The sequence below is a fragment of the Pseudorasbora parva genome, chromosome 10, assembly GCF_024679245.1.
Source record: "Pseudorasbora parva isolate DD20220531a chromosome 10, ASM2467924v1, whole genome shotgun sequence".
NCBI lineage: Eukaryota > Metazoa > Chordata > Actinopteri > Cypriniformes > Gobionidae > Pseudorasbora > Pseudorasbora parva.
In genome coordinates, this window is record NC_090181.1 from 32040906 (window position 1) to 32068406 (window position 27501).

General features: G+C 35.3%; 2 protein-coding genes and 1 long non-coding RNA gene across 4 annotated transcripts in view; 2 read left to right on the top strand and 1 right to left on the bottom strand.

The window, feature by feature from the left end:
• emilin1b (elastin microfibril interfacer 1b) overlaps positions 1-3183 on the top strand; it is a 37613-nt gene extending 34430 nt beyond the window's left edge. Inside the window, exon 8 of the mRNA XM_067455886.1 lies at positions 49-3183. Coding sequence (XP_067311987.1) covers positions 49-371 — 323 coding nt within the window. The 3' untranslated portion in view covers positions 372-3183. The remainder of the gene's footprint in view (positions 1-48) is intronic.
• A 2955-nt stretch (positions 3184-6138) lies between these two features.
• khk (ketohexokinase) lies at positions 6139-26922 on the bottom strand. Of its 2 annotated transcripts, none has more exons than XM_067455888.1 (8): positions 26685-26922; positions 26408-26524; positions 20091-20225; positions 9608-9680; positions 9325-9471; positions 6846-6934; positions 6546-6703; positions 6139-6455 (listed from the first exon to the last, which is right to left on the bottom strand). In XM_067455888.1, the coding sequence occupies exons 1-8, from the start codon at positions 26783-26785 to the stop codon at positions 6367-6369; spliced, it is 909 nt and encodes a 302-aa protein (XP_067311989.1). In that variant the 5' UTR covers positions 26786-26922; the 3' UTR covers positions 6139-6366. The 2 variants fall into 2 exon arrangements, with proteins under 2 accessions (XP_067311989.1, XP_067311988.1); XM_067455887.1 differs by lacking the exon at positions 20091-20225 and adding an exon at positions 19708-19842 and having other exon boundaries at positions 26685-26921.
• On the top strand, positions 13705-16701 carry LOC137090709 (uncharacterized). Its single transcript, XR_010907950.1, has 3 exons — positions 13705-14340; positions 14967-15001; positions 15360-16701. It is a non-coding gene; the product is annotated as an uncharacterized lncRNA (long non-coding RNA).
• Positions 26923-27501: the final 579 nt, after the last annotated feature.

Sequence of the window (27501 nt, forward strand, 5' to 3'; positions counted from 1 at the left end):
GCATGCGTCAAAACATTTTTTATTTATATATATTTCTCTTAAATACAGGTATCTTTACTGCACCACTTGATGGACGCTACTTCTTTAGTGCTATCCTGACGGGCCACAAAAATGAGAAGATCGAGGCTGTACTGTCCAAGTCTAACTATGGCATGGCTCGGGTAGACTCGGCAGGTTACCAACCGGAAGGGTTGGAAAACAAGCCAATGGCAGAAGCCAAACCAACACCAGGTTCTCTGGCTGTCTTTAACATCATCCTACCCCTTCAGATGGGCGACACAGTCTGCATAGACCTGGTCATGGGCAAACTAGCCCATTCAGTGGAGCCTCTAACTATTTTCAGTGGTATGCTTCTATATGGAAATGTGTAGGGGACTTTTAACTGATTAGCACTGAGACTAACCAGACTCAAAGAACCAGCAAAACGACGGGGCTAGAAAGAGACACTCTAAATGACGTTTATCCGCCTGGGATGGCGATGCACGTGCATTGATTTCCCTTCGGTATTGTTTCCAATATTGTTAGACCTCCTATGGACTCCTTGAACAGAGAATATAGTTTTAAATGGAGGAACTGTTGCCCTTGATATGTAATCCTAACCTGCATTTTCGGAGAAGTGTTGTATCAAATACTACTGCAGGTTTGTGCGACCGATGTTGACAATGTTCTTATTGAGATAGTTCCATGCTATATGAATCACAGACATGAGTTATGAATAATTTCTCAAGCACCGAAGATGACCGTGAGGTCTGTTCGACTTCCCATGTATGCAACTGTACAGTAAATACTCTTCTGCCAAAGAGCTTGACTCACAGTCAGGGTTAAAGGTTAGGCTGATGGCTGTGGAATTTAGGAGTTTTGATGAAAGGAATTCATATTTTTGCTGTGAATGTTTAAATCCTGTACTCCTTTTTTCTACTTGAAGGAGTGATATTTAAATCTACAGGACGTGAATTAATTGTTTATTGCTATATTGCAAGTGCCAAGTTTTCCAGGAATAACATCCTGCTCTTACCAAAGATGCTTGTACTTAAATGTGTGGTTGGTAGTTAAAGGACAACTCCAGCGAATTTATAAGTTTATCTTGATCGTTATATCTTTGTGAGTACAGTCTATAGAAAGAAAAAAAAGAACCGAATTGGTGCTTACAACACGGAGTTATTACAGTTAATGCCCAGAGCCCCCCCTCAGCTAAAACGGCAGTTATGGGGGCATAGACGTAAAGGGTGTCTTTGTGCCTCTTAACAGACACAAAATGCAATTACAATGTCTGTCCAACATGAACAGGTCCCTTACATGACAACGAGATGCGTTTAGCCACTTAGCCATTGTTTAAATTCACCTGTAGATCTAGACGGCTAGCTGTATCTCACGCTGAAGTCCAGTGGGAACGCAGCGGTAGCCGGAAAGTCGAGAAGAACATCGTGTTTATGAAGAGGCTCTGCTCATCGGCTCGTCGGTCCTCAGTATTGAAGGTGTCCGAGAGAAATAGTTTTCGATTCTGTACTGCTGATCCGATGAGGGCCGCTGCTCGACTCGTTCAGTTGAGTTCATCAGATCTCTCAGCAAAACATGACTCAGTGAACGGTTGGAGTTACAACATATAATTCAAGACATTAGTTTATTTATATTCGGAGGGACTGTCACTCAACGTGTGTGGTCAGCGCTGATTTGAGACACGAACGATTCAGTCCGATTTGGTGAACTGGTTCGCCCGGTTCACTAAAAAGAAGCGGAAGAATGATTTGTTCGTGACCGGACATCACTAGAGTGATGATCCGATCGGGCTCACGAGTGAAGAAGAAATTGTTCGCGGTTGTGCCTTTCCGAATTGTAAAAATGTGCAGCGAACACTTGACTAACTTACAAAGACAACACAGCCGGGCCGGTTGAAGAAAAATGCCTTTCCGTGGTTAAAGACGGGTGCAGCCACTGTGGAGGTAATAAACTTTATTTATCCTTCCATTTGGGCACACCCGGCTTGAGGAAAGATGTTTACCAACTGGACTGCCTTTTTTCCGCCGGCTACCGCTGCGTTCCCACGGGACTTCAGCGCGAGATACAGCTAACGTTAGCCGTCTAAAACAGGTGAATTTAAACAATGGCTAAGTGGCTAAACTCATCTCGTTGTCATGTGAGGGACCTGTTCATGTTGGATAGACATTTTAATTGCATTTTGTGTCTTTTAAGAGGCACAAAGACACCCTTGCACAAATGACCCCAAAGCTGCCGTTATATGCTCTGGGCATTAACTGTAATAACTCCGTTATAATAACTATTAACTCGTTTTTTTTTTCTATAGACTGTACTCACAAAGATATAACAATCAAGATAAACTTATAAATTCACCTGTTGTCCTTTAATGATTTCAGGAAACATTCAATATGTTATCCAACCTGACAATCCGTGACGTATATCATTGCTTTCCATGCAAACTCTCCAAGTGCTTCTGGAAAGTTGCAAAAGAGGTGAATGCAATGAAATCTTCATACCTCAGGCACTGTTTATTCAATGGCTTCTAATCAACAAGAAATTTATTTTTATTTTTTTGTACATGCATCGTTCACATTTTGTGATCACGTTGAAGCATTTACAAAACATCAGTTCTACTGGAGTGGTGGACCGTTCCATTTTGCTCCATATTCATATTCCCATCTCACAGCCTGAGCTTTCAATGGAGATTATTATCAAACAGAGTCTGTCCTTAATGTGGTTCAACAAAGTGCCTTTGAAGAATAACAACGCTGAGGATTCAGATGGTGTCCTTCATCAACCGATTGTGTCTGTGTGGTCTCGCTTGAATGTTTACTGTATGACAGCCCAAAGAATTTTGAACTGCGCGACTTTTGCTTTTTCTTGTTTGAAACATGCTTGTGCAATTTTACAGATTGTTGTGAGGACAGATCTCTGTGTAACGCTATGGATTTTCATGTGGTCAAGAATGTTAAAAAAAAATTAAGGCTGCTATCTTTTATGTGCTGTTTCATTTATTATTTTTAGCTATAAAAAAGTTTCTCAGCTCATAAAATGGACATTACAGCAGCACAGTAAGCATTAAAACACCCATTTACATGTAAAAGAGACCAGATCTAATATTTTTTAGGTCCCTCTCATGGTTTAACCTGTTACCTTGAATGTGTACATTGGCAACACGTGTGTTTCAAATAAAGATATTTAATTTTACACATTTTAATCTCTGCCGAGCTTAGTATTGACAGGGGTTTGTCAGTAATATTGGATTACTGGAAGACATGCCATATCCTTTAACTTATTTTTTACTTTTCATTGTCTGAAACAAAATGGCGAGCATTCAGATACTCAAGAACTGTAATTCTGTTGAATAGAATTTCAAAGATTGATGGTGCAAGTTTTGTCACTGTCTGACTTTCTATTCAACATGGAAAATACCAATACTGGAGTTGCTGGATCATTTGTCAAAGCAAAATTTGATTAAAAAAAAAAAAAAAAACTTCTCAAATAGAAAACACCCACTGTTCCTGTTTCTAAAAAGTATTTTTAGAGGCATGTGCAGAGAAACGGTGTGATTAAGGAGAGGAGTGCACAATGCATTTCATTTTCCATGTCGCAAGCCAGAGAAGTCGTTTGGAGATTGGCTTGTGATTTAATGGAAAGAAAAACATTTCTAGGTGTTCATCCATAGTCATACTGGGATGTAGTTTACAATGAATAACGCCTTGTGTTTGTCACGTCACTAGTGTCTAGACAAAGTGCTGGTAAGTGAACCTCATGCCCTCGCTCTGATATGTGCCACCACGGGGAGTTTCCATGTTTTTTCATTTCTTTATAATATTGTATTTCTGAACTGCTTTTATTACTTAAACAACTTTAAATCTAGGCTGTACCGAAGGCCAAACAGATGTTTTTTTTCTCTTTTCTTTTCTCTGTTAATGTCATGAAACTGCATTCACAGCCCATTTTACTTCTGTAACGCAACATATTTCAGAATGAAACGGAATATTCAACAAGTATATGATGAAACATGATTTTATCCATCAGGAATTGCATATGAAGACTGTGAATTTTCAATGGAGTGTGGATGAAAGAAATTGCCATGCACGTTAATAGAGGCTTTTTGCCCAGGACATGGAGATTAAAACTTCACCCTCGAGAACATCTCAACATATACAACTGATAATGCTTTTTTTAAGGGATAGTGAGGGTTAAAAATACTATGGTAGTCAATGGCTGCCGAGATGTGCTTGGTTACAAATATTCTTCCAAATATCTTCCTTTGTGTTCAGCAGAAGAAAGAAATGCATAAAGGTTTGGAACAACCTGAGGGTGAGTAAATGATGACAGAATTTTTGGGTGAACTATCCCTTTAAGAGCTATAGTTTTGTTTACACATGAAACATGTCAGTGATTACTATAGATTTCTATGCATATTATACAGTAAATATTTCCACACATTGAGAAAAGGGTGCATTTTATACACAAATAATTGCTATAAATAACTATGTATGAATGAAAGAAGTTTTTCTTGTGTAATTATTTCCTAAGTAACTTTCAGACAAATTGTCAGACAGACTGGGTGTCATTATTGCACACTGGGTGTGGTAAAAGAATCCGTGTAGTGCTGGCCAGCTGTGTCTAAATGGGATTGGGTGGGAAAATGTCATGTATCCTGTTTGTCTTTCATCTTTGTGCACTTATATTCAGCTGTCTTCCTCCTCCTCTTGTTCTCTGCATACAGTGCAGACACACAGGCCTGTGCTCCCTACTGCTGCAGAGATGCTTGCCAACTCTTCAGAATCAAACTCCTCATAACCTCAAAGCACTGCTGAACTGTATACTCACTAATTTACTCTTCAATACAGAACATTTAACTAATTTGATCATTCTAAATTGCGTGCACAAATAGCTTATTTGGCTCAAACTATTGTAAATGAATAACATGAACGAATGTTTTAATTATCATTATTTCAAACTTTTGACTGGGATATTTCATATATATATATATATATATATATATATATATATATATATATATATATATATATATATATATATATATATATATATATATATATATATATATATATATACACACACATATAGTACAGGCCAAAAGTTTGGAAACATTACTATTTGTAATATTTTTGAAAGAAGTTTCTTCTGCTCATCAAGCCTGCATTTATTTGATCAAAAAAAACAGACTTTTTTTAATATATATATTGTGATATTACAATTTAAAATATTTGGTTTTCAATTTATTATACTTTAAATGATGATTTATTTCTGTGATGCAAAGCTGAATTTTCAGGATCTTTACTCCAGTCTTCAGTGTCACATGATCCTTCAGAAATCATTCTAATATTCTGATTTATTATGAGTGTTGGAAACAGTTCTGCTGCTTGATATATTTGATGAATAAAAAGTTCAAAAGAACTGCATTTATTCAAAATAAAAACATATTTTCAAATAATATAAATCTCCTTTACTATAAATGTGTATCAATTTAACACACCCTTGCTGAATAAAATAATTGATTTATTTCAAAAAGAAGAAAGAAAGAAAAAGTGACTGACCAGTATAGTGTATATTGTTGTTACTAAAGATTTCTATTTTTAAAACATTTGCTTCTTTTTTTAATTTCTTTTTTATCTGTTATTCATCAGTATTATAAAAAAGTATCAGAGGTTATGAAAAAATATTACGCAGCAGAACTGTTTCCATCTTTGAAAATAAATCAGAATATTAGAATGATTCCTGAAGGATCATGTGACACTGAAGGCTGGAGGAATGACACTGAAAATGCAGTTTTGCATCACAGAAATAAATCTTCATTTAAAGTATAATAAATTGAAAACCAATTATTTTAAATTGTAATAATATATATCATATATATATTTATATATATATATATATATATATATATATATATATATATATATATATATATATATATATATATATATATATATATATATATATATATATATATATATATATATATATGATATATATATAAAGTAAATCATAATTATTTCAAACTTTTGACTGGTAGTGTACAAAGAAAGCTTTGATGGTATTTTTTTATTTTCTTTCTAATATTGCATTTTTGTTTGTTTGTTTGTTTGTTTGTTTGTTTGAAAGCATTAGTAAAGAGATAAAAAGTTTAAAACTCCTTCATTAATTTAATCATTAATACAAAGGAATCAGTAGATTATATCAACATTATTTAGTCTTATCATTTTGCATTTACATTAGTATTTTCTATGTGAAGCAACAATATTCAGTAGTATCATCATGCCTTAACAATGACTAGTGGCTTACAACACTAGTGAAGTTTCAGCAGAGCTTTGTGTCTGTACTAAATTCCAGCTGTGCACCTCTCCGCCATTTTCAGTCCAAAATTCCATCATATCCATGGACACCGCATTTTTTGCCTGCAATCTGGCAGCCAAATGTGAGAGCATCCTGAAGGCTGCCCCCTGCAGAAAAGAGAACCAAACCGGCTTGAACTGATTCATACAACCTACCCATTAAGTCTTTGTGTTTCAGAATCAGATCTGCACTCTTACCGTTTGAAAGGGAATAGATTATAGAAGCATTGAACGTATCCCCTGCTCCAAGTGTGTCCACAAGCTTCTCAGGTGGGAATGCATCTGAATGGAGGACTACGCCGTCAGGACCCAAGGCATCAGCTCCCTTTTCTGCCCAGGCACAAATGAGGGTAGCTCTAGAAACACAACCAAACTCACCCTAACACATGAAATGGCTTATATTTGAAAACAACATACCCTTAATCACTTGTTATGAATATACATCATCAGTCAGCAGTTTTTTGAACTCTAGTGACATCTAGTGGTTGTTTTACTCACCCCTTCCTCAGACGACTACTGAAACCTTTCAGTGCAGCAGAGGCTGAGTCAAACCCAAAGTGCCGGGCCACATCCTTACTTACAAAGACCTGAGTGAAAGCGGTCACAAATAAACAGGTTGTGCAGTGTTCAAGAATGTCTCAAAGCTTATCAGCTGGTCTGCAAATAACTGTCATATTTCGATTTCCACTGAATTTAAATTCACTGCCCCTTTAACTCTCCTTGCTCTCCTTATTCTCCTTGCATGTTAATTTATTAAATATTTGTCTAATGTATATAAAATAAATGTATTATATATTTTGACTTCAGCTCCCAGTAACAGTGCAGTATAATATATATATATATATATATATATATATATATATATATATATATATATATATATATATATATATATTCTGCTGTTCAAAAGATTTTGATCGGTAAGATTTTTTATGTTTTTAGAAGAAGTCTCTTATGCTCACCAAGACTACATTTATTTTATATATACAGCTCTGGATATATATATATATATATATATATATATATATATATATATATATATATATATATATATATATATATATATATATATATATATATATATATATATATATATATATATATATATATATCGATAGATAGATAGATAGATAGATGTGGTAATATTATTAAAATGTCAAATAACTGTTTTCTATTTGTATATATTTCAAAATGTAATTTATTTCTGTGATGCAAAGTTGTTTTTTTCAGCATTATTACTCCAGTCTTCAGTGCCACATGATCCTTCAGAAATCATTCTAATATACTGATTTGCTGCTCAAGAAACATTTCTTATTATTATCAATATTGAGAACAGTTGTGCTGCTTAATATTTTTGTGGAGATTGTGATACATTATTGTATGTATACTTTAAACATTTAAAATAGAAATCTTTTGTAAAAAAGTATGTCATTATTATCATTTTTGTGTAATGCATCCTTGCTAAAAAAAACAACAACAACAACAACTATTTTCAGACCCCAAACCTTTAAATGGTTGTGTAAATTTTAATATACACATTTTAAATAAAATAATTAAAGGTGCAGTGTGTAGTATTTATGAGGATCTATTAACAGAAATGCTATATAATACATATAATATTTTGAGTGTTGTATAAAGACCTTACATAATGTACCATTACGCTTTTAGCGCTTTGGTTTTAAGAAAAGCGCATTATAAATAAAATGTATTATTATTATTATTACCATTATGTTTTTATTACCTTAGAATGAGCTATTTCTATCTAAATACACAGTGAGTCCCCTTACAGTGAAGCCACCATTGTGCGCCGCCCATGTTTCTACAGTAGCCCTTGAAACTGCAGTAGGGAGTTTTTAGAAAACATTGAACTAGCCTGAAACTTTTGAACAACCACAACCCACAGGTCACTCCCCCTTGCTCTCTGCTGCGCTACAGCCCTCCCTCCACAGCTCCTCCCCCATCACAACGGAGCCAGCTGTGAACTACTAGTAAGCAAACAGCTATGGCAAATTCACTGGGACGGACGAAACATCAACCATATGATTTACATTGACTTTGGCCTGCCCATACTTTGACTTCACACTTGGTCCTCAAAACATTACGTATTTTCCGAATACATGATATGACATTGCAAAATTCCTATAAGTAATATATAGCTATAAGGTAATATAACGGTAACTAACGTTACAGTATTTAAGTAATTATTCTATTGATATGTAATGCTAAATAAGGTTTGCTAGTACGTTATTTCAGCAGCATGACAAGCCAGTGAATTAGTAGGTTTCAATAGTTGCTTTTGCACAGTGCGTGACATTTTATCTGTATGTTATGCGGCTAGAGTTTGACACTGAGATAATGGGCTCCGACGAGGAATTCAAACCCACAGCGGATTCGAGGAATGAAACAAATCAAGCAGGGAAACTTACTTGTCAAGCAGATATGTGGCTAACTCTGCATCGGTTTTTAATCCTTTCAGGACACGTAGCTTCCTCCACCTTGAAAAAACTGCTTCGATATTTACCCTCATTTTATTTCGGGTTCTATCTAATTCTTTCTTTTCGTCTTTTTTCACAGATTATCTGTCTCATATTCTATTGTCAGGACAAAATGACAGGTTTAACAATTATGTAAAAAAAATAATTTTTTACAAGTTACCAACTGCAGATTTAACAGACTGCTCTACAAACTGCTTTCTGCTCTCTCTCCAACGACAACATTTTTGTTCTGTGTTGGCCGCCGTAGCTTCTCTATGTACTTTGAAAGGGAGGGTTGGGCAATTGCAATTCACAACCTCACCTCTAGATGCCATTAACATTTACACACTGCATATTCAAAATAAATTATTAAAAAAGCTATTTTGTGTGATCTACTAGTCCGAAAGCAATTCTATAATGGGGACATGACCATGTAGTTTATCCAAGTTAAAATAATATGTTATTCAGTCAAGTTTTAAGTCTAAAATATAGTGAAATCATACCAAATCACCAAGAGGGAAAAGCTGGTAGAGAGGTTCCCTGGTCTTCTCGATTTCCACAGAGATGGTTATTCTGTTCTTCTCTTCCTGTTTGCTGTTATACTCTCTCACCTTCTCGATCATCTTCACTTGATCGTCAGCATTACGGCCCTGACAATGCATTCATAAAACAATCAGCTCTCTACTTGTGGAATAATGTCTCTCTTAAACACAGATCAGAAGGAAGTCAATAGTGTGACTAATGTTACTATGAAGCAAGTCAAAGATATTTGGCAGACGCTCTCACCTCCCAGTGGACCCACTTGTACTGGCTCAGGTCCAGCTTTGAAAAATCTTCTACAGAAACATCTGGCAAGTTTCTGATTAAACAGAGAGAATAGCTGATGAAAGTTCTCTTGTATGTTAAGACTACAACAATCAGTGTTCAAAGAATGATCAGTAAATAATATGACTGCATTTTGTGTACATGATAGGTCACTATTATTATAAATTATTGTGACATGATCTGCATGATACAAAACTGTTTACAGTCACAAACTGAATCAATGTATAATGGAAAAAGCTTAGATTATTCCCTTAAACCGGAAGCCTGTCAGTTTGTATACAGAAAAACATTGTACAACAGTCATCAGCACAGACAAATAGTCAGCTTTGGGCTGTTATTATAAGATAATTATAATTATAAACTAAAGTCTGTTTCTCAGCATAGAATGAAAAGGTTTGTAAAGTTCTCAAAACGAATGAATGTTGTTTTAAATATATATTAGTTTGCTACAAACAAAGCAAATAAAAGTAAATGATAATGTACAGCCATCCAGTCTTAACCCCAAATATAACCCTCAGCAGACCAGTTAGGACCTTGACATGAAGTGAAGCGGTTTTGTATCATTCTGCAGGAGTTAATTTTGTAATGATAGGATGATTGAACATTATCGCACTTATTACACGGCTGCTTGTCAAATAAAAACATCGATTTGAGCTGAAATTATATTATTATGTGACTTGACACTACTACAGCTATATAGCAACTGTTTCCAGTTAGTAGTCATTAGACAAAAATTTGAATAAGAATCATGTATTTCAGAGAGCCGTGGAAAAAGTTAGCTAGTTACCCAGTAAGCTTTGACATTGTGTGCTGTTGTGTGTTGTTTAAAACAATTGATTACAATGATCAAATAGGAAAATAAAAATCATGACAATAAAAAATCCAGAGAAAAAGAAGCACTCAAATAAATGCATGCAATGTCGAATTGTCATGATTTGTTAATAGCAGCTACTTTAAGATTAAAGGTATGTTTACACGACAATCATGTACTAAAAACTGAAAAACATTTCCTTTGCGTTTTTCTTGTACAGATGACAAATATTGTCAAAACGATCCCCCTTCGCACTGATTTTTTTTTTGTAAAAACACTGCATTATGCATGCCAGGCCAGTAATTGGCGAAGTAATTTTAAAGAAACACTACGTGCCTACAGACTGAACATTAGGGGAGAGCGGGGCACAACCTTTATAGTCTATGGACACAACCTAACATGGGCTTGGTTGTAATACACATGGTTTAAAACTTGCCAGGATGACGAAAATAGTATTTACTTGTTGTCATTTCAACATTATTTAGAAAAATAAATGCACCAAAATGTAAAAAAAAAACCTTTGGAAGATATCACTGAACATTTATTTACATTTACATTTATGCATTTGGCAGATGCTTTTATTTGGCAGCGACTTAAGCCGGGTGCACACTGTGCGATTTTGGCCACAATTTGGCCGTCTGAGACAAATTTAGGAAATCCTAAAAGATTCCTCAGATCCTAGGCTGAAATCTGACGTCTTTGGTCGTTAGTTTGACATGTTCACCGGCCGCCGATTAATGAGCTCTGCGATCAAATTTTACCTCAGACGAAATTCTGGCAGTGTCAGAAGATTTGGCACAGAATCCTGCAGTGTGACTTCTCCTACGACAACAGTCAAATATCTCGGTTTTTCAAGATAAACTATGACCAAAACGAGAGCTAGAAATGTATTTGTAGCCAGCATTTCAGTCCCGCGTGTAATGCAGCTCACTGTCACCGAACGCGTCATTCATTGATGATATAAAGCTCCGGGTGAGATTTCTTGCGCGCGTCCGTTTTAGCGCGCCTTAACTATCGTGCAGTCTGACATTAATGACAACTGAGATCTTACAGTGTGACACGGGGATCATGTTCGTACAGTCTGACAAGGGACATTCGCAAAAGATTTTGAAAAATCGCACAGTGTGCAGGACCCATTAAAGGGTTACTTCAGCGATTAGCATAATGGCTTTGTATCAGTAGAAACCCTGGAGTATATTCAAATAAATGTGCTTTCCCCCCTCATATCCCCCTGAGACAAGAGATTTATGCATTTTATTTCTGGAAATAAAAATTTATTTAATTTCCGCATGTTTTGAACCCGCGCATGGGGGATGGAGATCACACTCAGAGCTCAGCTGGCAGCTACAGGCACTAGTGGTGGAAATCTTGATTCTTTTAAGAGTCGTTCATTTTCAGTTCGTTCACCCAAAATGATTCCTTTAGATTCGTTCAGTAACAGTTTTTTTTTTAAAATATTACATTACCGGTAATATGACCGCAGATGACGAAAAAAAGTATTTTTTGTGTCTAATGTCTTAAGTCAACGAACGTATTTACATACAAAAAACTGATTTGGCTTTATTAAAATGTGCATAATCTACTCATTACATAAAATAAGTCTAAATAAGTGGTTTAGATGACCAAAGCATGTTTCCTTGCATGATTAAAATGTAATTGTTTGGTCAGACATTTAGACATTCATATATCTGGGATTATCTTATGGTAAACATGGGGTTATAAACATGAGGTTCGCCTATAACTGAGATTTGCATCCGCTTTCTAAAAAAAAAAAAATTCTACGCATGCTAAGTGGCCGAGGTATCCTACCAGTTCGTTCACGAACGAGATCTGTCTCTCTCTCGTTCAGAGCTGGTTCATTTCGTTCACGAACGAGAAGTACCAGTTCGTTGACGAACGAGATCTCTCTCTCTTTCAGACTCAAAACAGCAACTCGGTCAGAGTAGTTTGTTCAGTAGCTCAGTCAGAATGCTATTTACTGACGTGACACATGAGATCTTTTTAACACAGATATGTATACTTATACATCTATGTTTTTAACCATAGGCTACTGTCACATTTTTTTATTTGTTTTACAGTTTTTAGAGAAGTGCATAACATGACTCAAACGTAATGAAGAAAACGGTTCAAAACATAAAATACAAACACATTTTACTTTACTCTGTAGTAATCATTTAACCATCAACCTGTTTTATTACACTGTTTTCATTACAGTGGTAAAGTGTCTTCTTTGCTGCCAAATATGCCACCTACACGAGCCGAGCTGTTCACTATTAGTATCCAACTGGTTCGTTTCGTTCATGAACGAACGACATGTACCAATTCATTCAAGAACAAGATTTCGCGTTCGGAGTCAGACTCAAAGCCTCTCGGCCAGTAAAGGGCGTATTCGTTCACTGAATTCAACAAATCACATGCTCCGTCACATCTCATACTCGGAAGCTATTGGCTTGAGGTTGCCATTCTTTGACAGAATGAAACAGTCGACAGTGCTGCGCATGCGCTCGCTGCTAATAGCGCCACACTGCGGTGGAGGGAGGAATTTCAGTGAACGAGAAACATGAGTCAATAGACTACGTGAACGAGAACGATTCGTTCACCTAAAAGATTCGTTCAAAAAGAACGATTCGTTCACAAACGTAACATCACTAACAGGCACTCATTTAAACGGAGCTATGGTGAGCAAAGTAAGTCTTTTAACTTCTCAAATTAATTTCCATGAAAGTTAAGCTTGCAAAGGCATGAACTGAAACGCGGCAGACTGAACTTGCGTTGTGAATGTATGCCGCGAGTGTAGTCGCGATTACCTCAGCTCTCATCACGAGAGCTCAGCTTATTTATCTCACTCCTGCAGTTAGTGCTCAGTGCTGTGATACTCGCGAGGTGACTCACTCATTATATTGAACAGACACGTTCAGTTTTTAATTGTAGTGTCTTCTCCAACTCAGTCAGACTGTAATCCAGTAGGTGGCTTTGGGAATGGCCTCACAGGGCAGCGAAGCATTCTGGGAATTGTTGTCTTTCATCCCCATGAGACAAAAATACATTTTCTGTCTTTTCTCAGTCTAGAAGGCACCAAATTCAAAAATAATTTCACTTTTCTACTACATTGATGACCCAGTTTAAATACAGATTCATCTTCCCAGCGCTGAAGGACCCCTTTAAAGGTGCACTATGCAACTTTCTGTCCACTGGAGGATATGGAGCCAGAATAGCCTCAAATATAATACATTTACAAAACAAAATTCATAAATGCATAGCACAATTCACATTTGTAAAATCTGATTCGTAAATTCAAAACACGATTCATAAATGCACAAGTAAAAGCATAAATATTTCCCCAAATGCTCACACAAATGCATCTTACCTAAATAAATGTAAAATCTTTACACAAATATGTATATATCAAGTTCTTGAATTAATTTCCATCACACATTTATGAAAGATGTTGCATGCATTTATGGATCGTTGAATCTGCATTTGCGAATCGTCACACGTGCATGGACTGCATTGCATTTGTGTGTGGGATTTTTGAGACCTTCCTGGCAGGTTAGGATTCGTAAATATCTTTTTTTGGAGGACGTTCTGTTTAGCCAATCGTGGTGAGCTTTTAATCCACCAATCAAAACGCTCCTTACTGATCAGACTCAAGAAGCTCAGTCCTGCCCTTGTTCTGTGCATTCTTTCATGATCGTTTGTTTCACGACCTTTATGTAAAGACATTTTAATGGGTACTCTTTTTTTAGCACCTATTGCAATTTCTACAAAATTATGATATATATTGTTCGCAGAAAATACAGCTACCCGGTTAGTTAGCCTGCGATCACCATGGAAATGGGGCGGCAGGTCTGACAAGCAGCTGTCACTGTTGTTTTCACTTCAGGTAAGTTTAGTCCCTAAAATTACACAGTTGATACACACAACTGTTCCTGACACTTTCTTGCAAGCTTCTGTTGAATATTTACTTTAGAGAAATGGTTTAGTGTCTTCGGAAAAAGTATGTTAGAGTCTCAATCATTAGGCTAACGTTAAATATAAGAGGTAATGTTAGGCTAATGTTAGCCTTGCGCTATTAGGAAGTTTGGGCTCTTAATCACATATTATCTGTAGATAAGAGGTTTTGATAGCTTTGCTGGCAATGTGTCATGAATGGAAGTAATGTTAATCTAATTATTTAACCTAAAAGTTTTCACTGTTAATCGGTGACGTCACTCACACAAAGCGTGAAAATGGGCTGAAATGATTTCAGACACGTTTTGATCTTTCATAGTGAACCAGTATTGACAATGTATATCACCATGCATCTGTAAAACCTAAACGTAAATTCTGGTATCTTAAGATATTATATTGTATATCCTGTATATTATTTTTCCCCCTGCATTTTCACCTATGCTCTAGTTTATTAAACTAGTTTATTTATTTCTAATAAATCTGACATTGTATACCACATATTGTTGGCTCTGTAACAAATTGTTTATGTTCCACTGTTCTATGCTGATGGCTGTGCAGAGAACATCCTTGAGGAGATATGAACCATCTGACTTGTAAGTACAATCTCAGATTCCTGTGTGTGTGTATATATGATACAATAAATGTTGATAGTTCTATTAAATTACATTTTGAAATATTCATTAAGTGACTCTGAGAGCAGCTCTGCAGACAGGGAGACAGTAGACACTGAAATCATCACAAGCAGAGTTAGTTTTGAGAGTTATTTATTTTTGTATTATAAAGTTGTTATCATTAGTTTAAGAAGGGTATGTCTGAATGACTAAAAGACAAAATTTCAGTCTGGCAGAATTTTCTGCGCACTTCACCACCGAGGCCAAATGAGCATTGTGAATTTACAAATCTCATGTTATATTTATAACAATTCTTGTTGATGTTTGAAATGTATTTCAGGGCAGTTTGTGAAGACAGATTAACAAGAGATGTTGTGACAACCTGGACAGATGTCGGTTCCAGATCCACCTTCCGGACCAGATTTCACTCTCATATTTATTGCTGTCTAATGGTGTATTATATGTCCTCTGCAGAATTAGGTGCATGCAGATTTTACTCGGGAACATGACTAAACTTTGTTTGCTATAATACATCTATTTAGTGCACCAGTGAAACATAATTTTCCCCCCACATTTGCTTGTATATCTATATCTTTGTCATAGTATTCTTTCAGTGGTAAAGGGGTTTTCAGATGACAGAAGTCAACGTTAGTCAATACAATGATCTCTATGAAATGAAGCACCAGATTTACGGTGTTTTCCAAAATCTGTGACTGACCAAATCATGTGACCCTAGATGGCGCTATATTGAGCAAATCCAACCTCCTACTAAACCTATTCCTAATCCTAACCTTATAACTAGGGTCACAGAATTAGCTACTACAACAGAATGCATCTACAGAGCATGACGTGCAAGGAAAATAGTAGGCTAAATTTATTAATCGAGGGAACGAATTAGTAAATCGTAGGCACAATTTACTTTTTTGTCTTGCACGTCGTGTGCGGTGCTCTGTATGGATCAGCATTGAATGGAATGGTTTACTAACTTACTAACTCATTAGAAGAGCCCTTGCTGCCACCTACTGGCATAACAATGTAACCTGCTATAAAAGTGATGAAAAACAGCTAAAACACGCACATTAAAACAACAAATATTATTGATTCAACAATAACAGCTATTATACATTTTACATTTACATTACATATTTAGATTGCAATATAATTATTATAATAATTGCAGCAAACTAATTATTAACTAATTAATAATTGTAACTATTTCAAATGAGAAAATTTACATTTTAATGATGAAATGCATTTTTTTTCTTTTGTAACTTATAACATCTGTGCACTGAAATTGTTTTGTATTTTTCTATTGGTTAATGTTATTATATTTAAATTTGCCAGTCATTGCATGATTTGCATGTGCTGTACTTTATTTGTACTATTTTGGCGTATTTTTATTTATCGGTATATAATTTTTACTTATTCACCATTCACTTTTCTTTGGTTCAAAAAAGTAAATGGTGAATGTAAAGTAAATGGTGAATAAGGAAAATTATTATGCTTAATATTTCTATATGAGGTTAACATTAACACCTCCCTTTGTGTTCAGCAGAGAAAATTAGGTCATACAGGTTTAGATTAGGAATAACCCAAGGATGATTCTTTTTTTGTGAACTCTGTCATATTGCTTTTTATATTTTGTGAATAAATACAATGAGTGACTAAATTTGTGTATAAATTATTAGGACTACATATGTAAATGTAGTTTAATAAAATGAGCAACAACCAGAGGTCAGCCCTAAAGGTAAGGTGAAATGTAAAAAGTGCTAGTAATAAGCTGAATATTCAGATTTACAGAAATATTGTAACCTGTGACTTGCCTATGATAAACTATAAAGAGATCTAAAAAGACCACTTAATCTATTTCTCTTACTATACAGTTATAATATTGTTTTATATTGAAGTCATTTTTCAAAGATAACATGAATAAACAGGGTATGCAACTTTGGTGAATAAGACAGCAGGCTAACCGGGTAGCTGTATTTTGTGCAAACAATAAATCATAATTTTGTAGAAATTGCAATAGGTGCTAAAAAAAGAGTACCCATTAAAATGTCTTTACATAAAGGTCGTGAAACAAACGATCATGAAAGAATGCACAGAACAAGGGCAGGACTGAGCTTCTTGAGTCTGATCAGTAAGGAGCGTTTTGATTGGTGGATTAAAAGCTCACCACGATTGGCTAAACAGAACGTCCTCCAAAAAAAGATATTTACGAATCCTAACCTGCCAGGAAGGTCTCAAAAATCCCACACACAAATGCAATGCAGTCCATGCACGTGTGACGATTCGCAAATGCAGATTCAACGATCCATAAATGCATGCAACATCTTTCATAAATGTGTGATGGAAATTAATTCAAGAACTTGATATATACATATTTGTGTAAAGATTTTACATTTATCTAGGTAAGATGTATTTGTGTGAGCATTTGGGGAAATATTTATGCTTTTTCTTGTGCATTTATGAATCGTGTTTTGAATTTACGAATCAGATTTTACAAATGTGAATTGTGCTATGCATTTATGAATTTTGTTTTGTAAATGTATTATATTTGAGGCTATTCTGGCTCCATAGAGGACGCCTATTCTAAACAAAGGTGTAGTTTGATGACAGCAAGTGTGAGCGCAGTATCTTGGGACATGTGGTCTTCACCTCACAGCTGGTGGAAAATAGGACTCGGGCAGAAATCATGTTCATGGATGCGGTTATTAACGTTACTGTAGTGTAAAGCACAGCATATCCTGTTGTGGAGCTGAGCACGGCCGCTGGAGCGATTGTAATACAAACACACGGTTCGCGAGCCTTTTATTAAGGAGGACTTTTATTATGACGGGACGGGACACAGTCACCGGGCGCAAGCACTTCCGCGTTTCCGGTCATGATTATGAGGTAATGCAGCTCTGTTTATCATATTAGAAACATTTAAGTGTGTTTAAAATGATGTTATGACGTTACTCTGTGCGTTCGCTCTGCGCTGATGTGACATGTTCACACTGCTAAGAGAAAAGCGCTTCTGCAGAATAAAACCGAGGGTAACGCAGATATGACGCGATTGACAGAAGACTCGCTCAAACGCTATGCTGAAACGTCCCGGTCCTTAGTTAAAATAGCAATTTTCTCACAATTTACAAATAGTTGGAAACATTTGGGATATTGTAAGTACTGAACAAAATATATAACACTGGCCTAGTGTTTTTTGGATATTTTACTGCAAAAATACTACACAGTGCACCTTTAAATTGCAATCAAGGTACACATTTTTACATTTTGTCAATATTTGACCATAGCAAAGGTACATTTCTTACTTAAGTTTATTTTTCATCTCTTTTTTGTGTTTATTTAAAATAAGACGAATTGGATATTATTGTAATCTTATATCTGTTATTTAACAGTTGAGATCATGGGGTGTGTTGTAACACTGCTTTACAATGAGCCCCTATTAGAAATATGATATTATATTCTATACTTTTATGAATTATATCGAGAAACCCTGAGAAAAAAAGTGAATAATGACTAAAAGTCAATGTTCAGAAAAATTATTCATCATTATTATGTTTTGAACTATGCTGTATAGCTGTATTTGTGATGTGTTTGTTGTCAAAATCAAAAATGTGTATATTTTTAATGATTAAAAATGCCATTATTTTATTTTAAAAAGTTAATACCACATAAAAATAAAATAAAAACACATAATTGTACAAGACGTTTGAAATTAAAGGTGGGATAAGTGATATCTGGTAACCGTTGTTGTCATTTCAAATCACCAAAACAAACACACCCCTACCCCCAAAAAGGGTCTCGGCCCTATTGTGATAGCTCCGCCCCACACATACGTAACCCGGGCAACGACTATGGCAGAATCTGTGTGTAACTAATCCAGGTCAAATATTCAATGAAAAAGTCCCCCCTTCCATCACAAAAACACAAAACACAAAAACTGACGCTTGAAACCTTAAAACCCTGAGGGGATTTAGATGCTCCATACGGTGTGGAAATGAACGGGTCTTTATCATCGCTGAAGTGAGCCACAATACGATCGCAAATGGACAAACAAGCGAACATGACACATGAGCATATTCATGCAAAAGCAGCATATATTAGTTCTTTCTTGGCTAATGTCCATCCTGTGTGACTTGTGTGTTTTGAATAATGACGTGCACTGGGCCTCTCTTCTCACCATAGTCACGCCCCTTACCTGCTGATTGGCTACAAGTCCTGATCGGCCCGAGTCCTTTTTCTAAAACGGTTTTGAAATAACACTTACCCTACCTTTAATGTGGGGAAAAAATAAATACTCTAATACCTAAATGGATTTACACAAACTGATAAAGTCAAAAAGCGTTAGGTTGTGTCCTGCTCTCCTATTTTTTTTTTTTTTTTTTTTTTTCTTTACAAAATAATACAATAACGGGTATAATTTTCAAAAACTTGCACTTTGAAACCAATTTTCAAAAGTTTGCATTTTCAGATCCCAAAAACAGTGTTATGTAAATGAACAGTTTTCAGTTTTTTGTAGAAAATGGTGTCGTGTAAAACAGCCCCAAAATTACTGCCAATTACAGCAATGTCACGTCGGAAAAACTCTCTCCGATTATGTTTGAGAATGGGAAATGGTAATTTACCAGGTGCCCATCTAATTTTGACTATGTTATGATTATTGTGACTTTGGATGCTACTCTTACGTGTCCGAGAGCACGACAGTGCGAGAGCCATTGGTGGGACACACCACACAACAGGCACACGGGGTCTCACCCCACTGCTGCCAAGCCACACCAGATATGTCCACCCCAAGCCGTGAAAAATCCCCCACGATGAAACTAGTACAGCAAACAGAGAGGTATTGCAGTGACCCATATGCACTACTGACTGATGTGAGCAGGAAAGAATCATTTAGCAGGCTCACAGTGCTTGCCAAACGGAACTTCAAACCATACACCTTCAGTGCACTCTTTGCTAGGGAAAAACCAAGAGTATTTCCACTGGTTGTTTTGACGTGTCAGGAATATGTCAGCTTTCCTGTGAGAAAAGATCTTCGTAATACTTACGCATGCTCTCACACACAAACCTGTTCATATGCAGAATTGTACGGCTTCCTGTCGTCTCGCTGCTGATTACTACAGAAGCTGGAAAGGAGCATTCGGCATGCTCCAGAAGAAGAGAGATGTCAATCTTGTACATTTGAAAATCATTCAAGATGAAGCTAGAAGAACAAATTAGCAAGGAAATGTATGCATATAGAACTTAAAGCGATAGTTTATAGTTCACTCAAAAATGAAAATTACTCCATGATTTACTCACCCTCAAGCCATCCTAGGTGTATGGGACTTTCTTCTTTCTGATGAATACAATCAGTTATATTAAAAAATGTCCTGGCTAATCCAAGCATTTTAATGGCAGTTATAATAACATTAATAAAGGCCTTATGAAGCGAATCGATGGGTTTGTGTAAGAAAAATATCCATATTTAAAACCTTATGACATGAAATATCTTAACTTACGGAGAAAGTGTAATGCCTCTCGCAGTTCTAAATGCTTACGCTACATCCTACGTCATATAAAAGCCAGTAAAGCCTTTTTTGCAAGTTGAATATGGAAGGTGGTCCGGCGGTAGCTAGATATTTTACGTCATAAAGTTTTAAATATGGATATGGGGGTTGCGCAAGATGGCGACCGTGGAGGTTGTAAATCCGTGAGGTGGGAAAGTTTCATCTCCAAATTCCATACTTTTGTGGTAACTAGTTTAATTTGGTCGCATAGAAATTCTGCTAACTTGTTTACTCCGCATTTGAACTGTATTTGGTGCAAAAAATATATACCACTAATAAGTTTAATCCGTTGTTAACGTGCAAGCTGATTGACGTCGCTGAAAATCATGGCCGGAAAACGCAAAGAAAGACAAAGTTCCAAGAAAGACTCTCAAGAGGTGTGGACGGATGCTGAACAGGAAATTGTGGAGGTGCATAATTATGCACAAATCCTACAGCAACGTGAAACTTTGCTTTCTAAAGATTTGACCGAACTTGATTCGGCTCCGCATACCCCCGATTCAAAGAAATCAAAGAATGAGCCATCTCTTCTGGACCTGCAAAATAACGTCGTAAGATTGTTGACAGAAAAAATCAATGAAAGAGCTGACGGTCTGGAGAAAATCATTAAAAAGAATTCTGACGGGATCGAGGCTCTTCAGAAATCCACCGAATTCTTGTCTCGTGAGATTAACGACATTAAAGCAGAACTGACTGGTCTGAAAACATCGAGTAGTACTCACGACAAGAAAATACTGGATCTGGAAGCTAAAGTGAACGAAATGGAAAGATATAGAAGGCGCTGGAACCTGAGGCTTTATGGTCTTGACGAACGTGAAGGAGAAGATATTAAAAAGAAGGTCGTGGACATTTGCGCTGCAGTGCTTCCAGATGAAAGGGGAAAGTTCGTTACTGAGATTGACGTGGTTCATCGCGTGGGAAGGAGGCTTGATGTGATCCAGAAACCAAGAGCCGTGATTCTTTTGTTCAGATCCAGGCATATCAGAGATTTACTGTGGAAAAGTGCAAAGACAAGCAGTTTTTTGAAGGAAAAGAAGTTGAGGTTTGCTGAAGATCTAACAGCAGTTGATAAAGAAATCAGGAGTCAGCTGTGGCCGAGTGTTGAAGCTGCACGAAAAGAAGGCAAGAGGGCTTACTTTGTTGGGATCAGGGCGTTTGTGGACGGGAAGGAGATATTTGTGAAGTAGGCAATGACTTTTTGTCTGACTCGTGTTTAACAAGCCTACAGTATGCTAACGTTACCAGATTAACTTCAATGCTATATGCAGGGAGGTTTGGAGATGTAAACTTTTGTTCTGAAGTTTTGTGAGTATGGGTTCACTCGCTTTTTTCTCTCTTAATGTAAGAGGTATGAGAAACTTAGTTAAAAGAAAAGCAATCTTTTTGTTTTGTAGAAAATATTTTTGTGATTTTTATTTCATCCAAGAGACGCATGCATCTGAATCAGACTTCCAGTTTTGGAAAAGCCAGTGGGGAAACGATATGTGGATGTCATATGGTAGCAATCATTCTGCAGGTGTTGCAATTTTGAAAGGTAAATTTAGAGGGAAAATTGTTAAAAGTTTTTCACATTCTTTTGGAAGATGGGTCATTTTGATTGTCGAATTCAATCAGCAATATTTTGTGTTAGGGAATATATATGCAACAAACAGTGTTGTAAAGAATAAAAGTTTATTTCTAGACTTTGAAGAAAAAATCAGAAATGTTTTGGATACTTTTCCGGATGCTAAACTAATTCTTGGAGGGGATTATAATTCTATCTGGGATAATAACCTGGACTGTATTCCTCCTCGTGTGAATAGTTTAAATAACTTTAGTGAATTACATAATTTGTGTTTGGGATTAGATTTAATTGATATTTGGAGGACTCAAAACCCTACTAAACAAGAATTTACCTGGTGTTCTGGTGACAGGAGTAAACAATCTAGGATAGACTTTTGGCTCATATCTAGTGTACTAGAAAATCAAGTCAGTCATGTTACTGTAGAAACTTCTGTCCTTACTGACCATAAAGTCATCTATCTAGTTATTAACTTATCTGGAAATACCGATAATAGTGTAAGAACACGAGCACACTGGAAATTAAATAAGGCAATATTGGAAGATGACTTGTTTAAAAAGGAAGTTAAAAATATAATTTTGAGTTGCTGGAACAATGCAAAGAGTTCAAATAAATACGGTAGCAATTGGGAATACATGAAGTATCTTATAAGGAAACAAGCCATTGTTAGAGGGAAAATAATAGCAAAGGCTAAAAGGAATAGAGAGGAACAAGTAATAAAAGAAATAGTTAATCTGACAAGTAATAATGTGACGAATCAACAGGACAAACTCAGGTTATTTGAATTACAGTTACAATTAGACAAGATGTATGAATATAAAGCTAAAGGGGCATTTGTAAGGTCTAGAGGAAAATGGCTTGAAGAAGGGGAGAAAAATTCCAGATATTTTTTTAACTTAGAAAAAAGAAACACTGAGTTAAATTCTTTGTTAAAATTAAATATAAATGGGGAGGTGTCTGAAGATCCGGTTAAAATTTCTAATTATATATCAACCTTTTATCAGACATTATACAGCAAAGAGGTTGATGGCAATACAAGACAATTTCTAGATAGCATAAAAGCAAATGCCAAATGTATAGATCAGGATTGTATGATGTTGTGTGACAAAGATATTTCTTTAGATGAAGTTAGATTTGGGTTCAGTAAATTAAAAGATAATAAATCTCCGGGTAATGATGGTTTGATTAGTGAATTTTACAAGGAATATAAAGAACATTTATCAGAATTTATATTATGTGTGTTTAAAGAAGCCATAGAATGTGGTGAGTTACCTCCATCATTACGTCAGGGACTGATTAGTCTGATTCCAAAAGCTAATAAAGATACTACCCTTATCGACAATTGGAGACCGATTACATTACTTAATAACGATATGAAGATATTTGCTATTATTTTTGCAGAAAGATTAAAAAAATGCTTAGAACAAATTATAGATGACTGCCAATCAGGATTCATGAAGGGCAGACATATAAGTAATAACATTCGTTTGGTCCTAGATTTAATTGATTATAATGAATATATTGATAGTGAAAGTTTTATATTCTTTGTAGATTTTTATAAAGCGTTTGACACTGTTAAACACAATTTTATGTTTGAGACTTTAGACTTTTTTGGCTTTGGTAATTTCTTTAAAAGGGCCATTTGTACGTTATATAATGGGTGTAATAGCTCAGTAAAACTTACAAATGGCACTACCCCTAGATTTGTTTTAGAAAGAGGAATAAGGCAGGGATGCCCAATATCACCTTTTTTGTTTTTACTTGTAACTCAGACAATGACTCTTTATATTCAAAAATTTAACTTTTACGGCATTAAGATTTTAGATAGAGAAATAAAATGCTGTCAATTAGCAGATGATACAACAATATTTGTTCGAGATTCATCAGAAATTAAAAATGTGATTGATTGTTTGAATAATTTTTCATTAGTCTCAGGGTTAAAATTAAATTTAAACAAATGTGAATTGTTCCCTCTAAAAAATTGTGATCTTCTTGATATTAATGGCATCCCTGTAAAAAATGTTATCACTTATTTAGGAATAAAAATATGTAAAGACGAAAAGGAAAGGGGTCAGCTTAATTTTCAATCTGTAGTTCAAAAAGTAAAAAATAGATTTCATTTATGGTTAATGCGAGACTTGTCAATTAATGGGAGAATTCTTTTATCAAAAACTGAATGTTTATCTCGTCTGCTCTATCCTGCTATTTCTCTAGAAGTCCCTAAAAACATCATTAAAGAAGTCGATAAGAATCTTTTTAACTTCATTTGGAGAAATAGATCTCATTACATTAAAAAAGGTACCTTAACTAATTCGGTTTGTAATGGAGGTTTAAATGTGCTTGATTTCAGCACTTCAAATACAATTTTAAAAAATAGATGGCTCAAGCATTACTATCAATACAAAAATAAAATTTGGTATTTAATTCCTAATCTAATTTTTGAAAAGATGGGTGGGGTTGCCTTTCTGCTGCAGTGCAGCTTTGACATCTGTAAAATTCCTGTTAGACTAAGTAATTTTCACAAGCAGGTGCTACTCTCATGGATGCTTATTTACAAACACAATTTTTCTCCAAACAAATGTATAATTTGGAATAACCGATATATAACGTTTAAACATAAAACTTTGTTTTTTCAAAAATGGGTTGATAATGGCATCATATTTGTTAAACAGTTATTCAATGAAAATGGGCACCTATATACATATGTAGAATTTCTTAAAAAATATAATATTCCAATAACCCCAAAAGAATATTGTATAGTGTTCGATGCTATACCATCCGGTTTAAAATCTCTGTTTAAAGGATATGTGAATAACGAGACAGTGAGTTTCAGAACTGATGTTGCAATTAAAGGAGTTAATATTACTGATAGTAGATGGAATAATTACTTTATTAGGATGTTACTTACAGAATTCAGTGCAATATCTTCTAAAACATATTGGCATTCTAAAGTTGAGTGCATTGACTGGAAATATGCATGGTTGCTGCCAAAAAAATATTGCATAATTAATAAGGTGAGAGAAGTACATTTTAAGATACTTCATCTGGTGTACCCAGTTAAAACTCTGTTTCTTCGATTTTGTGCTGATGTTGATATTGATTGTGATTTCTGTGGCACTGAGGAGGAAAATGTTGTCCATTTATTTTTCAGTTGCATTTACAGCCAAATATTTTGGGTAGATTTGGAATGTTATCTTCGTAAATGTTTAGGGATCAAAGTTTGTTTTTCTGAAAAAGATGTGTTTTTTTATTTTTATGGACCACAATTGTCACCAGATGTGGCATTCACTATTAATCTCTGTTTGATAATGGGAAAATATCATATTCATAAGCAAAAATGGGCTAAAGAAAAACCCAATTTTTTGTTGTTTCGGATAGAAATGAAGAGTTATATTGAATTATTACTTGGGATGAAAAACAGCAAAGCAAAACGTACTAGGTCTTTATGTGAAGCTTTCAGGTTATTTATTTAATGTTCTCATACTCTCTTTTTGTTTTTTTGTTTTGTTTTTTCTTTTCTTTTAATTACATAATTTAATTTTTAGACTACATTTAATTGTTTTGTATTGTTGAATTTGTGAATATATGTATTTTTGTTTTAAATTTGTTATGTATGTAACTGGCATTTAATAAAAAAAAAAAAAAAAAAATATGGATATTTTTCTTACACAAACACATCGCTTTTGCTTCAGAAGGCCTTTATTAACCCTCTGGAGCCGTACGGATTACTTTTATAATAGATGAATGGACTTTCTTGAGCTTAAATTTTTGTGCTGCCATTCACTTGCATTATAAAGCTTGGATTAGCCAGGACATTTTTTATATAACTCCAACTGTATTTGTCTGAAAGAAGAATGTACACCTAGGTTGACTTGAGGGTGAGTAAATCATTGGCTAATTTACATTAATTAATTAAAACTTCAGGATTTCCTGCAGGATTTTTTTGTAAGGGATTTTTTAAATGAACTAACCCTTTAAATGTGCAGCTAATGCAAACTAAGAAAACTGACTTTTGGGAAGATGAGTAGGGGATAGGGCATATTTCTGCTGATATAAAAAATACTATAAATCCTATAAGTAAGAAAATAAGAGTAATCCTATAAGAGTAAGAAAAGATCAAAATGCATCCAGCATACCAGTAAATAAGGGGGTGAGTTCAGGATTTTATTTAAATTAATCTATTTTATAAATGTATTACACATGTAAATGTATCACACACACGTTATATATTGCAATTTGTATCATATAACATAATAGTGGGCAGAAAACACTTACTCAGCTACTGGTCCAGGAGCCAAAGACCCCATAAATGCACACGGGGCCCCAAGTAGAGACAAAACAGTGCACGTGTTTGATGCGTTTCCTCCCCTCTGCCATCGCTGAGACAAACACCTACAAACCAGTTGCGTTATTTTATGACACCTGTGATGCAACATTAACTGCAGGAAATACCAGGACACTCTATATGTTGTTCAGACTGTTTATGCTTTTGAAATGCTAACGCAAAAGTGAATCAAATGCATCACTGTAGAATGTTTTCAGAATTTCCCACCTGGTATCAGTGTCTTCTTCCGGGTATTTATCCACAACATTTATGATATCCAGACACACCAAACCAATGCTGAGTATCTTTTTGTCTCCCATATTCTCCATGCAGAACGAAATCCTGAACTATGGACTTTGTAGGAAAGGTCATAACGTCACATTATCCCGAACAGGAGCGGGAGAGCGTTTCTCTTTCTCTGTGAATGAGGCATGGTAAACATGGATACGAAGTCTAACGGGTTTTGCCGAGTGTGGCCGAAAGTGACAGCGCGAGCGGAGCGCAAGGACCATAAGGACACGACCATTCCCGACTTTTATCGAGAGCAGCCGAAACTTTCGCGAGCGCTTTCAGTTGTTTTTGTTGTAAGTTCTAAAATTAATTTTGCTGAAATAACATATTCTTTCGTTAGTCATCATTTTAATCTTTATAAATATTAAAATATAGCTGCATTTTAGTAAGTACTATAGATAAAACTGCCTAAATAATCTCAGTAGGCCATTACCTCAGAGCGGTTGCTAGGTGACGAGGGCTTCGGTTATCACAATATTAGCCTACCTGTTGACTTTCTTCCAGTTATATTTCAATGCAGCTATTTATGTAAAGTATGAATATTTATTTTCATGCATGTATATGTTCATAAATCTCATATTTGATAGAGACTTTAAAAATGATTCGGCCTAATAACTAACGCGTTATAGGCTGCACTAACTCTACGTGGGTTTGCATAGCCTAAATATGCGCAATATTGTAGGCCTAGACAAAATACTTCTATTTTGGATGCTCTCTGTTCTATTTTACTAATAGCCTACAACATTATAAAGGT

What these genes read in the sequence shown, in the direction of transcription:
- khk (XM_067455888.1), bottom strand. Translation starts at nt 26,785, where the DNA reads ATGGAGAATATGGGAGACAAAAAGATACTCAGCATTGGTTTGGTGTGT. An exon ending in AGTAGTCGTCTGAGGAAGGG is followed by an intron (nt 6,704 to 6,845) that starts GTGAGTAAAACA and finishes TTGTGTTTCTAG; the next exon opens with AGCTACCCTCATTTGTGCCT. An exon ending in AATCTATTCCCTTTCAAACG is followed by an intron (nt 6,456 to 6,545) that starts GTAAGAGTGCAG and finishes TCTTTTCTGCAG; the next exon opens with GGGGCAGCCTTCAGGATGCT.